Consider the following 15,325-nt stretch of genomic DNA (forward strand, 5'->3'; position numbering starts at 1 on the left):
CCCTCCTTCCTTTCTTTCTTTCTTTCTTGTTGGTTTTTTTTTCTTTTTTTTTTTTAAGAAGCAGTGTCTTGTTCTGTCATGCAGGCTAGAGTGCTGGGTACAGTAACCCAGTCATAGCTCACTGTAGCCTCAACCTCCTGGGCTCAAGTGATCCTCCCACTTCAGCCTTCCCAAAGTGCTAGAATTACAGGCTAGCCACTATACCCAGCCCCCTCTCCAGTTTTCTTAGAGCCCATTATGCTACATTATCTTTCAAGAATGTAAAAAAAAATAAAAATAAAAAATCTGGAGACACTATCTTTCCCTTTTAAGGTTTTATTAAAAATTGATGATTCAGTATTTTTCTGTCTATAATGTCAAAGAGAAGAAAGTTGACATACGAAGTTATTTCACTTAGATAAACCAGAAGATGAATGGAACAAAACTGAATGGTAATACTTTACACGTGAATCATTATGGTGCTATTGATTATATAAGCAATACCACTGACTGTTATCTTCAGATACATCCTAGATGAATGTTTCCTTCCTTCCGTCCATCCGTCCTTCCTGTTCTTTCTTTCCACAGGGTCTCGCTCTGTCACCCAGGCTAAAGTGCACTGGTACTATCATGGCTTACTGCAGCCTCGACTTCCCCAGACTCAGGTGATCCTCCCACCTCAGCCTCCCAAGCAGCTGTTACAGTTTCATAACATCACACCGAGCTATTTTTGTGTGTGTATGTTTTTGTAAAGACGAGAGTCTCGCCATGTTGTCCAGGCTGGTCTCGAACTCCTGGGCTTAAGCATTCATCCTGCCTCAGCCTCTGAAAGTGCTGAAATTACAGGCATGAGCCACTGTGCCCAGCCCCTAGGTGAATTTTCTCAAACACGGGGATCAATGAGTAACAATCTAGTTCAAAAATATAGTTCTCAGGACAGAGCCGAGACGGGCGGATCACGAGGTCAGGAGATCGAGACCATCCTGGCTAACACGGTGAAACCCCGTCTCTACTAAAAAATACAAAAAATTACAGGCATGAGCCACTGTGCCCAGCCCCTAGGAGGCAGGAGAATGGCGTAAACCCGGGAGGCGGAGCTTGCAGTGAGCTGAGATCCGGCCACTGCACTCCAGCCCGTGCGACAGAGCAAGACTCCGTCTCAAAAAAAAAAAAATATATATATATATATATATAGTTCTCAGGACAGAAAGTAAGTATAGTATTTTCATCCAGTTAGTTATTCATTTGGAAAGACTTCATTGCTCACTATTCAACACTCAGTGTTTTGTGACAAAAACTTCAATGGCTTTGTTTTCCTCAAAGGGTGTGTGATAGTATTCTTTCATCTTTTATGATTTTTGGAAAACTCAAATTTATTTGAAACTGTTCATAAGTGGACAAATACTTAAGACAGGTGTTTGATAAAGGAGATTGTAAAGAAAGAGATGATATAGAAATGAAGCAGTTCATTGGATCGATCATTGTAATTGCTGTTACTCTAAAAATGAAATATGTTGGGCAGTTGCGAAGCAGAAATTTCTGTCATCTTTTCAACATCATTATGAGCTATTAAAGTTATCAAAAGTAACACCTTTTGAATTCTTCAAGTACAAAAAGAAGATCCAAGAGTCCTTTTAAACACATACTTGAAATCTAGAATCAAATATTTGTAAATATTTCCAGGTTTGTCCGTGACAGTTGATGAGCTGTCAGTTTCAAAGCACCTTGCCCTTTTCAGGTGTATATTCCTTCAAAACCAGGAAAACAGGGAATGAAGAATTGAGTTACAGTGTATGTTTAAATTCTTATAAAAAAAATCTAATGAAGTTGTTTTATGTCGTTTCTTTATTCTTATTGTGTAAATTATTCATGAATTAACTTAAATATTAATAAAATGTCTGTTGGACCCAGATGATAAATGATGATGACTTTTTCTTGGTATACTGAGGGTTAAAATGAATTTACTAAAATTGTAAAAGAGCCAGGTGTGGTGGTTCACACCTGTAATCTCAACACTTTGAGAGGCCAAGACAGGAGGATCACTTGAGGCTAAGACTTCCAGATGAGTCTTGGCAACATAGTGAGACCCCCATGTCCACCGGGGGAAAAAAAAGTCAGCTCTGCGTGGTGGCACACACCTGTAGTCCCAGCTGCTTGGGAGACTGAGGTAGGAGAATCACTTGAGTCCAGGAGGCTGCGGCTGCAGTGAGCTGTAATCTCACCACTGCACTCCAGCCTGGGCAATAGAGCAAGACCTTGTCCCCCCCCAAAAAATTATGTGAGCTGATTTTCACTTAAGATGATAATACGGAAATCAAAATTTAGCACTTCTTGGTATCCTAAATGTTATACTACATTTTTTGTTAAAATTAACCATTTTTTCCCCAAATTTTATGGAACCACTCTATAAAAATGACAGCCAAGTTGAAACAAACACCACTCAGTTAGCTTTTATTTTATTATTTTATAGGTTTTCCTTTTTTGTCATTGTATACATGCATTTTTAGTGTTCATCAAAGAAATCTTTCTTCACCTTGCCTGTGATATCTACTAACCTAATGTTTAAAGACAGGCTAGTAATATAATCTACTTAGTTTCTAAACTAAGTTTTTCCTTCTGAAATCTCATGAGAGTTGCAGAATTTATGATGCCTTTATTTGTTCTTAGTATTTTTTCCTGTTTTTTTTTTTTCTTTTTCTGTCACTTTAGTATTTTTAATTCCTTTGGTTCTTATCCACTGTAAGCCAAATTCTAGAAAAGTTCTATTTTCTTTACTTAGAAGTTATTTAGCAAGTATATACCATACAAGTCAAGTCTCCCTTACTGTGATGAAAATGTTTAATATCTTTAAATAGACACATGCACAAGCGCTAATGAAATCACCATCAAAATTAGGAAAATAACAAACCAGTGGATTCAATATTTTATAAACTATTCCAGTTTCAAAAATATACATTAATTGCAATTCTCTGAAGCAGGGGTTCCCAACCCCCAGGCCAAGCCTGTTAGGAACTGGGCCACACAGCAGGCGGCCAGCCGTGGGCCAGCAAGCATTACCGTAGCCAGAGCTCTGCCTCCTGTCACATCGGTGGCAGCATTAGGTTCTCATAGAGGTGCGAACCCTGCTGTGAACTGCACGTGCGAGGGATCTGGGTTGCCCACCGTTGATAAGAATCTAATGCCTGATGATCTCAGGGGGAACAGTTTCGTCTCGAAACCACCTCCACCCAACTAGTCCATGGAAAAATTACCTTCCACGAAACCAGTCCCTGGTGCCAAAAAGGTTGGGGGCCACTGCTCTAAGAAAACCTAATTATTAAATGTGTGTTGACATTTAGGTATTTGTAACTAAATATACTCAAGTATACACCTGGCAACATTCTTAAGTTATGTTTATATAAAGCCAGGCAAGAGAACTATGTGTTGGAATTTCATGAATAATGTGATTGTCTTCCACTAAAAGAAAATGAGTTAAGCTAATATTGAATAACTTAAAATAACATTTTAACCTTAAAACGTCTATTTATTAGGTAGTGGTCATATTTTACCTTATACCCCAAATCCATAGGTCCCAACAAACTGTACTATTTCCAAGTATCATGCCTTATTTTCTTTTTTTCCTATATTTCTCAATTACATTCTGTACTATAGAAGTGAAAAGGCAAGGCTTGGGAAAGGTGAGAAGGATTGTTAGTGATTTCTCCCTCTCTAGTTGTTTAAGAGAGAAAAGGAAGATATCTAAAGAAATTTGGCTCACTCTGGTCCCTGAAGAGCTTTCAATAGAAGGAGTGAAGTGCATTCAGGCCTTAAGGGGTGTAAGAATTCCTGCTTTCCTAGGATAGGCACTTTATTTTCTGCTAGAACAAGTGGTAGATGTTGCTGCTGTGTCACCTGAGGCAGCCTCTCCAAGTGACCACAGTCTTTGGTTTGCAGGTTTATCTCATTGAAAAAACAGGTCACCATGAGAAAATCCTTTTTCTCCACTGCTTCAGGTAATTGGTATGTTTTATAGGATTTTTTTTTTTCAAAGAAATTGATGAAAAATAACCACCTTGACGTAGAATATTTTGGAAGCAATTATTCATCTTCCCTTTAAATCTATTCTAAGTGTGTTACTGGTCCACTTCTCTAGAAGAAGGTGTGACAGCTTAGTGCATACACATAGTGACTTTTATCCATACTATGGTAACCACATATTCTAAACTAAAAATGTTCATTTTATAATTTTCATTTAAAACTCTTAAAACAATCTTTAAAAGATTTTTCAAATCACATTCAATTTTTTAATTTTTTTGTGCTTGGTGATACAATAGTCATGTGAGAATGTGAAAAGAAATAGCATGGGGAGAAGAGATTTTTATTATTAGGGATATTCTAGAAACCTAAAGGTGGACGTTCACCTTGCCTGGTTCTCTAGATACTATCTATCACATCCCTTTTTAAAAATGAACATAATTCTCCAATCCTAAGACAGAGCAGATCTCGAAGCAGATTGGGAGTTCAGTGAGAATGTGTTGTATTGATCTAAATTAAATAAACAATTGAATATTTAGGATGACTTTTGCCTCGTCATTCCTTTAAGTGATGAACTACAGTATGTGGTTTCAAATTTGTGACTTGAATTATTTTAGTATTTCATCTATATATTTTTTGAGAGTGAGAGAATGTGTGTGTTTGAATGTCAAAATCTTTCCTTCCTACTGGGAATTTGGTCATTGAATAACTTCATGTATCCCAAGATTCAGTTATCTATTGACTGTGTTGCACTGTACTAATTATGATTTAGCACAGTCCTCAGACCCAGGGAGCTTAGTAAAATTATTTGTATATGTCATTTTTGTTCTTGAAGTTAAAAATTGTTTTCATATTTGAGAAATGATAATTTTCAACCTGAGAAAGCTGATTGCCAAAAAAGGATTATTAAGAGATGATTATTCCTAATATCTGTCATCTACTTTCTCTGTGAAGATAGGAAATAAATGGTAGAGAGGTAAATAAATGGTAAAATACAGTGTTAGAGCTCCTTTGCAAAGAAACTGTGGTAATTCCTTTTTAAATCAACTTCCAAATCTGCTTTGTAAATTCAGAAATGTGTAAATTCAGTCTTTTTAAAGCAATGAATAATACTTTGCAAATTATGTTATACACAGTAAAAAGTAGAATAGCAATAACAGGAGTAATATGAACTCAAAGGTGCTCCTTACTTCATTCTTATTCTTAAGTAAAGTATATTTTATGGCTATTTACAAACCAGTTTTCAAATGACTGATATGATTTTGACTTTCTTGACTCTACCCAAGAACAGAAAGGTTGGTAGTGGTATGGAGAGAAATACAATAGATTTGCATATCCCATTAAATGGTTGTTAAATGTCTTAACTAGCTGAGAATTAATTGTATATTAGCAGTTGTTATTTTTGTTTTTTTGTTTGTTTGTTTTTTTGTTTGTTTTGAGATGGAGTATCATTCTGTCACCCAGGCTGGAGTGCAGTGGCGCAATCTCGGCTCACTGCAACCTCTGCCTACCAGGTTCAAGCAATTTTCCTGCCCCAGCTTCCTGAGTAGCTGGGACTACAGGTGCATGCCACCATACCCAGCTGATTTTTGTATTTTTCCAGAGACGGTTTCACCACATGGGTTTCACCACATGGGTCAGGCTGGTCTCAAACTCCTGACCTCAGGCAATCCACCCGCCTCGGCCTCCTGAATTGCTAGGATTACAGGTGTGAGCCACTGTACCCGGCCATATTAAGTTTTTTAAGAGAATTAGAAAACTGTTTCCTCAACTCCAAGATGTTATCATTGTAAAATGTGTCCTTACGTTTTATACCACTAAGAAAGAAAAATAAGCCTCCAGTTAAGCAACATGCCATCAGTTGTAAGATATATACCAATGGGGGAAAAAAAATGTACTGTTTAGCTGGGATACCTCCCTACTCCCTGAAAAGCAAGTCAGGGTTTTATTAGGAAAGGAAAACAGGAGAATGGATATTTGGTGGCAGTCGTCATCACCATTTCATCTCTGTATCATTATTAACCTCTTAAAATATCCATCTTAAGTACATTATGGCAAAGCTTTTTAAAATGGTGGCACTGGAATCTCAAGAAGGTCTCTTCTCATCCTACTCCTTACACAGTTGAAATTAATTGTTGCTGCCTCCTTTCTATATCTTTTTCTGTGGCTATCATTTCTTATCCTTTTAATCAATACATTCAACAATTTGATACAATCAGATAATTCTTTCCTAAAGTTTGATTTAGAGTTAAGCATTGTACTCAAAAAGCTACAGGGTAATCTTTCAATTAAAATTTATCTTTTCAATTCCATAGGGACCAAGGTATTTGTTGATAGCTTCAGGTCTAATAACTTGAACAAAATGTTCTGGCATCTTGAAAAACAAATTTCTTGGAATTTATTCCAGCTTCTCTTCCAAAGGTGTACTGGCCCCATTCCTTAGGTCAGTATTGATAGATAGTATTATCTATCAAGTTTGCAGAAATGCAATGAGTTCTTGCTTCTTCTGTTGTGTATGTGTTAGTGATAGGAAATCGTTTGGTATCTTCTTAGATAATAAATACCATTGGAATGTTTTTCAAACTGTGACTAAAATGTCTTTGGCATTTTCCATTGTACTTCTTATATATGTTTATGCCTTCCCTGTCTTCTGTATCTGTAAGGAATGGACCTGACATTAAGACTTCTCCATAGAGCACATGAGGAAGGATTTACTAACAAACTACATTAAACCCTTGATAGCCCCAAACAAGCATCTAAAGAAATCACTCTCCTCCATGTGACTGTATTTTAATGTTTATGAATATGACTAAGATGGTCACACTTTGAACAGACTCACAAAATAATCTTCAACTTGTTAGTGGTTTCATTTTTTTGAAAACAGAAATTCTAAAAATTACTTATGGAATGTCTGGTGTTTGGGGGATGATGTCAGAAATGAGTCTGTTCTGTTGGCCTCAACCCCACATCAGACTCATCAGAGTCTGCATCTCTTTTCCTTTTTCTACTTTTGTTTCTTCCTAAGTGCCCAGTAATGTAAGGAAGCAGGTTCTAGTTCTCCTATAGAGCTATAAAGCTATACCGGAGACTTAACGTTCACATTACTCTGCAGAAAGGTGCTTATGAAAATTCAGAGACTTGGCAGGCTTTGGAAGACGGTTATATAACATTAAAGTACGTTCTCTTCTCTAATGATTTGATCATTTTAACAGTATGGATTAGCCCACAGGATTTCCAGTAGACATTTTCAATGGAATAGGAGTGGCAATAAAACAAATTACTAACGTGACTATAATCCATATATATGTCTATTATTTATATGTAATATACATATACACTTAGAAATGCTATATTATTTTACTTGTAGGTATCATAACGTGATTCTAGTTCTGCCTCCTTAACTATTCTTATTTTCATTTTTTTTAGAACACTGATATTTGCATTTAATGGGGAACAAACGATGAAGAAGGAAAAGGAATATATTCACTAAGGATTCTATCTGCTTACTGCTACAGACCTGTGTTTTAAGGAATTCTCCTCCTTCTTGCATAGAAGTTGATCAGCTCTGTGGTCAGACTGCATTTATCTTGTCATTGCCAGAAGAAATCCTGGACAGAATGTAACAGTACATCTCTCTCTGATTGCTATGGAAGGTGATAAACTGATACTCACTTATTAAAGTTACGTCTCACTCACCACAGAAAACCATTCTTTAAAGTGAATAGAAACCAAGCCCTTGTGAACACTTCTATTGAACATGACTCATGGAGAAGAGCTTGGCTCTGATGTGCACCAGGATTCTATTGTTTTAACTTACCTAGAAGGATTACTAATGCATCAGGCAGCAGGGGGATCAGGTACTGCCATCGACAAAAAGTCTGCTGGGAATAATGAAGAGGATCAGAACTTTAACATTTCTGGCAGTGCATTTCCCACCTGTCAAAGTAATGGTCCAGTTCTCAATACACATACATATCAGGGATCTGGCATGCTGCACCTCAAAAAAGCCAGACTGTTGCAGTCTTCTGAGGACTGGAATGCAGCAAAGCGGAAGAGGCTGTCTGATTCTATCGTAAATTTAAACGTAAAGAAGGAAGCTTTGCTAGCTGGCATGGTTGACAGTGTGCCTAAAGGCAAACAGGATAGCACATTACTGGCCTCTTTGCTTCAGTCATTCAGCTCTAGGCTGCAGACTGTTGCTCTGTCACAACAAATTAGGCAGAGCCTCAAGGAGCAAGGATATGCCCTCAGTCATGATTCTTTAAAAGTGGAGAAGGATTTAAGGTGCTATGGTGTTGCATCAAGTCATTTAAAAACTTTGTTGAAGAAAAGTAAAGTTAAAGATCAAAAGCCTGATACAAATCTTCCTGATGTGACTAAAAACCTCATCAGAGATAGATTTGCAGAGTCTCCTCATCACGTTGGACAAAGTGGAACGAAGGTCATGAGTGAACCATTGTCATGTGCTGCAAGATTACAGGCTGTTGCAAGCATGGTGGAAAAAAGGGCTAGTCCTGCCACCTCACCTAAACCTAGTGTTGCTTGTAGCCAGTTAGCATTACTTCTGTCAAGCGAAGCCCATTTGCAGCAGTATTCTCGAGAACATGCTTTAAAAACACAAAATGCAAATCAAGCAGCAAGTGAAAGACTTGCTGCTATGGCCAGATTGCAAGAAAATGGCCAGAAGGATGTTGGCAGTTTCCAGCTCTCAAAAGCAATGTCAAGCCATCTTAATGGTCAGGCTAGAACATCATCAAGCAAACTGATGGCTAGCAAAAGTAGTGCTACGACATTTCAAAATCCAATGGGTATCATTCCTTCTTCCCCTAAAAATGCAGGTTATAAGAACTCACTGGAGAGAAACAATATAAAACAAGCTGCTAACAATAGTTTGCTTTTACATCTTCTTAAAAGCCAGACTATACCTAAGCCAATGAATGGACACAGTCACAGTGAGAGAGGAAGCATTTTTGAGGAAAGTAGTACACCTACAACTATTGATGAATATTCAGATAACAATCCTAGCTTTACAGATGACAGCAGTGGTGATGAAAGTTCTTACTCCAACTGTGTTCCCATAGACTTGTCTTGCAAACACCGAACTGAAAAATCAGAATCTGACCAACCTGTTTCCCTGGATAACTTTACCCAATCCTTGCTAAACACTTGGGATCCAAAAGTCCCAGACGTAGATATCAAAGAAGATCAAGATACCTCAAAGAGTTCTAAGCTAAACTCACACCAGAAAGTAACACTTCTTCAATTGCTACTTGGCCATAAGAATGAAGAAAATGTAGAAAAAAACACCAGCCCTCAGGGAGTACACAATGATGTGACCAAGTTCAGTACACAAAATTATGCAAGGACTTCTGTGATAGAAAGCCCCAGTACAAATCGGACTACGCCAGTGAGCACTCCACCATTACTTACGTCAGCCAAAGCAGAGTCTCCCATCAATCTCTCTCAACACTCTCTGGTCATCAAATGGAATTCCCCACCGTATGCCTGCAGTACTCAGTCTGAAAAGACTGCATCTAACCACTCAATGGACCTTACAAAAAGCAAAGACACGCCAGGAGAGAAACCAGCCCACAATGAAGGTGCGCAAAACTCTGCAACTTTTAGTGCCAGTAAGCTGTTACAAAACTTAGCACAATGTGGACTGCAGTCTTCCATGTCAGTGGAAGAGCAGCGACCCAGCAAACAGCTGTTAACTGTAAACACAGATAAACCGATAGGTGTGATTGATAGATTAAATAGCCCTTTGCTCTCAAATAAAACGAATGCAGCTGAAGAAAGTCAAGCATTTAGTAGTCAACCAACAGGTCCTGAACCAGGGCTTTCCGGTTCTGAAATAGAAAATCTGCTTGAAAGACGCACTGTCCTCCAGTTGCTCCTGGGAAACCCCAACAAAGGTAAAAGTGAAAAGAAAGAGAAAACTCCCTTAAGAGATGAAAGTACTCAGGAACACTCAGAGAGAGCTTTAAGTGAACAAATATTGATGGTGAAAATAAAATCTGAGCCTTGTGATGACTTACAAATTCCTAATACAAATATGCACTTGAGCCATGATGCCAAGAGTGCTCCATTCTTGGGTATGGCTCCTGCTGTGCAGAGAAGCGCACCTGCCTTACCAGTGTCCGAAGACTTTAAATCGGAGCCTGTTTCACCTCAGGATTTTTCTTTCTCAAAGAATGGTCTCTTAAGTCGATTGCTAAGACAAAATCCAGATAGTTACCTGACAGATGATTCAGACAAGAGTCACAGAAATAATGAAATGGCACTTCTAGAATCAAAGAATCTGTGCATGGTCCCTAAGAAAAGGAAGCTTTATACTGAGCCTTTAGAAAATCCATTTAAAAAGATGAAAAACAACGTTGTTGATGCTGCAAACAATCACAGTGCCCCAGAAGTACTGTATGGGTCCTTGCTTAACCAGGAAGAGCTGAAATTTAGCAGAAATGATCTTGAGTTTAAATATCCTGCTGGTCATGGCTCAGCCAGCGAAAGCGAACATAGGAGTTGGGCCAGAGAGAGCAAAAGCTTCAATGTTCTGAAACAGCTGCTTCTCTCAGAAAACTGTGTGCGAGATTTGTCCCCGCACAGAAGTAACTCTGTTGCTGACAGTAAAAAGAAAGGACACAAAAATAATGTGACCAACAGCAAACCTGAATTTAGCATTTCTTCTTTAAATGGACTGATGTACAGTCCCACTCAGCCCAGCAGTTGCATGGATAACAGGACATTTTCATACCCAGGAGTCGTGAAAACTCCTGTAAGTCCTACTTTCCCTGAGCACTTGGGCTGTGCAGGGTCTAGACCAGAATCTGGGCTTTTGAATGGGTGTTCCATGCCCAGTGAGAAAGGACCCATTAAGTGGGTTATCACTGATGTGGAGAAGAATGAGTACGAAAAAGACTCTCCAAGACTGACCAAAACCAACCCAATACTATATTATATGCTGCAGAAAGGAGGCAATTCTGTTACCAGTCGAGAAACACAAGACAAGGACATTTGGAGGGAGCCTTCATCTGCTGAAAGTGTCTCACAGGTCACAATCAAAGAAGAGTTACTTCCTACTGCAGAAACAAGAGCTTCTTTCTTTAATTTAAGAAGCCCTTACAATAGCCATATGGGAAATAATGCTTCTCGCCCACACAGTGCAAACGGAGAAGTTTATGGACTTCTGGGAAACGTGCTAACAATAAAAAAAGAATCAGAATAAAATGTACCTGCCATCCAGTTTGGGATCTTTTTAAAACATAATGAGTATGAACTTGAGATCTGTATAAATAAGAGCATGATTTGAGAAAAGCATGGTATAATTGAAACTTTTTTCATTTTGAAAAGTATTGGTTACTGGTGATGTTTAAATATGCATACTAATTTTTGCTTAACATTAGATGTCATGAGGAAACTACTGAACTAGCAACTGGTTGTTTAACACTTCTGTATGCATCAGATAACAACCGTGAGTAGCCTATGAATGAAATTCTTTTATAAACATAAATAATAGGCATAAATTAAAATGTAAAACTCCATTCATAGTGGATTAATGCATTTTGCTGCCTTTATTAGGGTACTTTATTTTGCTTTTCAGAAGTCAGCCTACATAACACATTTTTTAAAGTCCAAACTGTTAAACAACTCTTTAAAGGATAATTATCCAATTAAAAAAACCTAGTGCTGATTCACAACTTATTATCCAATTCAAAAATAAATTAGAAAAATATATGCTTACATTTTTTCACTTTTGCTAAAAAAGAAAAAAAAAGTTTATTTTTAACTCTTGGAAGAGGTTTTGTGGTTCCCAATGTGTCTGTCCCACTCTGATCCTTTTCAATATAGATTTCTTTAAACCTTGTACTACTTAGTAAAAATTGATTACAATTGAGGGAAGTTTGATAGATCCTTTAAAAAAAAAAAGGCAGATTTCCATTTTTTGTATTTTAACTACTTTACTAAATTAATACTCCTCCTTTTGCAGAATTAGAAAAGTTAACATTTATCTTTAGGTGGTTTCCTGAAAAGTTGAATATTTAAGAAATTGTTTTTAACAGAAGCAAAATGGCTTTTCTTTGGACTGTTTTCACCATCTCTTGTAAAAGCTAATTCTCACCATTCCTGTGGTACCTGCGAGTCTTATGACCAGGATTCCTTAAAGCTGAACTCTGACCACTTGCATTAGAACCATCTCCATCTGGAGCACTTGTTGTAAAATGCAGATTCATAGGCAGCATCTCAGATCTACAGAACAAGAATCTCTGCTAAGTGGACCTGGAATCTTCCATCTGCATCTTAACACGCTCCCTAGGTGTTTCTTGTGTTTGAGAACCATGGCTTATGACTTTCCTCAGAACATGAGACTGTAAAACAAAACAAAACAGAAAAACTATTTGATGCCTCTATTTTCCCCAATACAGTCACACATCAGCTCAAAATTTGCAATATTGTTCATATATTACCGTTATGTGTTTGGAAATCGGGTTCAGAACACTTTTTATGACAAAAAATTGGGTGGAGGGGAAAACTTTCATATCTGGCTCAACATCTCAGGAAAATCTGTGATTATTTATGTGTTCTAATGAGTAACATCTACTTAGTTAGCCTTTGGGATGGAAAAACAGGGCCACTTACCAAACTCAGGTGATTCCAGGATGGTTTGGAAACTTCTCCCGAATACATCCTTAACCTTGATTAAAATCATTATCCTAAGAACAATGCCAACAAAGGCTACAACATTTAGTTTAAACCCAAGAAAGGCACTAAACTCAGACTGGCTAAATAAAAAGTACAACAGGCACATATACATGACAGAATTGTACACAATCACTCCATTGGATCTTTTATTTTAAAATAGTGATGAAAAGTAAATGTTGATACTGTCTTAGAATAACTTAATATATTATTGAAGCCACATGGGGTTTCAATTGTGAAACAGGTCTGTTTTTATGTTCAGTTTGTACAATCCACAATTCATTCACCATTTTGTTTTTAATTGTGAACCTGGTTAGCAAATGACCTATCAAAAATTATTCTATAATCACTACTAGTTAGAAGGATTTTGATTTAAAGTTGTTCTTCTTGAAGTGGTTTCTAAGATTTTTATATTAAAAATAGGTGTGATTTCCTAATATGATCTAAAACCCTAAATGGTTATTTTTCCTCAGAATGATTTGTAAATAGCTAATGGAAATATTATACAGTAATAGGAGTGGGTATTATGCAACATCATGGAGAACTGAAGGCATAGGCTTATTCTGACATAAAATTCCACTGGCCAGTTGAATATATTCTACTCCATGTCCATACTGTGACAATCTTATTGTCAACACTATATAAATAAGCTTTTAAACCAGTCATTTTTCTTGATTGTTGTGAAAGGTTTGGAGCCTTAGAGGTATGTCAGAAAAAATATGTTGGTATTCTCCCTTGGGTAGAGGGAAATGGCTTTTTTACAAGAGAGTGAAATTTAGGTCAGGGAAAAGACTGTCAAGGGCCAGCATTACTTTTTTTTTTTTAATGGGTTTTGTTTTGTTTTTTGGTTGGTTGGTTGTTTTTGTTGTTGTTAACAAAGGAATGAGAATATGTAATACTTAAATAAACATGACCACAAAGAATGCTGTTCTGATTTACTAGAGAATGTCCCCAATTTGAATTTAGGGTGATTTTAAAGAACAGTGAGAAAGGGTATACATCCACAGATTCACTTTGTTTATGCATATGTAGATACAAGGATGCACATACACACATTTTCAAGGACTATTTTAGATATCTAGACAATTTCTTCTAATAAAGTCATTTGTGAAAGGGTACTACAGCTCTCATTGACATCAGTAAGGTAGCATTCATTACCTGTTTATTCTCTGCTGCATCTTACAGAAGAGTAAACTGGTGAGAGTATATATTTTATATATATATATATATAATATGTATATATATATATTGACTTGTTACATGAAGATGTTAAAATCGGTTTTTAAAGGTGATGTAAATAGTGATTTCCTTAATGAAAAATACATATTTTGTATTGTTCTAATGCAACAGAAAAGCCTTTTAATCTCTTTGGTTCCTGTATATTCCATGTATAAGTGTAAATATAATCAGACAGGTTTAAAAGTTGTGCATGTATGTATACAGTTGCAAGTCTGGACAAATGTATAGAATAAACCTTTTATTTAAGTTGTGATTACCTGCTGCATGAAAAGTGCATGGGGGACCCTGTGCATCTGTGCATTTGGCAAAATGTCTTAACAAATCAGATCAGATGTTCATCCCAACATGACAGTATTCCATTTCTGGACATGACGTCTGTGGTTTAAGCTTTGTGAAAGAATGTGCTTTGAATCCAAGGGTCTTAAACAGTTTTTTTTAATCGTCAACCACTTTTAAACATAAAGAATTCACACAACTACTTTCATGAATTTTTTAATCCCATTGCAAACATTATTCCAAGAGTATCCCGGTATTAGCAATACTGGAATACAGGCACATTACCATTCATAGTAAGAATTCTGGTGTTTACACATCCAAGTTTGATGCGATCTGCTCAGTAATATAATTTGTCATTTTTATTAGAAATTTAATTTCTTCATATGATGTCATGAAACTGTACATACTGCAGTGTGAATTTTTTTTTGTTTTGTTTTTTAATCTTTTAGTGTTTACTTCCTGCAGTGAATTTGAATAAATGAGAAAAAAAATGCATTGTCTCTGGTTTGAAATGACTGTTATTTTGTGGACTTTCTCTGGTTTTTAGGTTTTCCGTAAACATCAAACACATTGCTATGTATATAACAGCGATCTTCAAGGATATTTTGCCCTTCTCAGAAAAATAAAGGGAACAAAAAAGAAGGTGGCTAGCAAGTTAGTGCACTAGAAACAGGGTAATTAAGGCATAGCTCAAAGTGACAATCAGCCTATACGCTGTCTCCCATGATTCAGTGTGTAACTAGTTGATCAGTGTAAATTTTTAAACTAGAAAATAGTTTGTGCAGTATTCAAAATTAATGTTGACTTTGTGTATATACATACACACTTCATTTTAGGATAAGACTTTATCAGAAGGCTTTTGTCCAGTTTTCAATGGGTGTGGTTTATTTTAAATAAAAGCAAAAGGAGTTTAATAATTTTCCAGAAATGAATGTATGTACACGTATATGCATGTTTAAATATATGCTATATGTGTATAGGTAATATGTAATTGATAAGCAATATACATACGTAAGTATTAGAGGCCAGTGGATTCTAAAGGAAAAAAAAAAAAAAAAACTTTGGTAAACTTACAGCTTAGGAATTTTTATTTTTACAAATAATGATAATTTGTGAGAAA

General features: G+C 36.6%; 1 protein-coding gene across 3 annotated transcripts in view; it reads left to right on the plus strand.

Annotated features, from left to right (window-relative positions):
* Window positions 1–14,705, plus strand: part of NRIP1 (nuclear receptor interacting protein 1) — a 107,076-nt gene extending 92,371 nt beyond the window's left edge. For all 3 annotated transcript variants that reach the window (XM_011953427.1, XM_011953428.1, XM_011953430.1), the window contains one exon: window positions 7,420–14,705. In XM_011953427.1, coding sequence (XP_011808817.1) covers window positions 7,751–11,218 — 3,468 coding nt within the window. In that variant the 5' untranslated portion in view covers window positions 7,420–7,750 and the 3' untranslated portion in view covers window positions 11,219–14,705. The remainder of the gene's footprint in view (window positions 1–7,419) is intronic.
* The last annotated feature ends 620 nt before the right edge of the window (window positions 14,706–15,325 follow it).

Source organism: Colobus angolensis, unplaced genomic scaffold (genome assembly GCF_000951035.1).
Source record: "Colobus angolensis palliatus isolate OR3802 unplaced genomic scaffold, Cang.pa_1.0 Scaffold360, whole genome shotgun sequence".
NCBI classification, from domain to species: Eukaryota; Metazoa; Chordata; class Mammalia; order Primates; family Cercopithecidae; genus Colobus; species Colobus angolensis.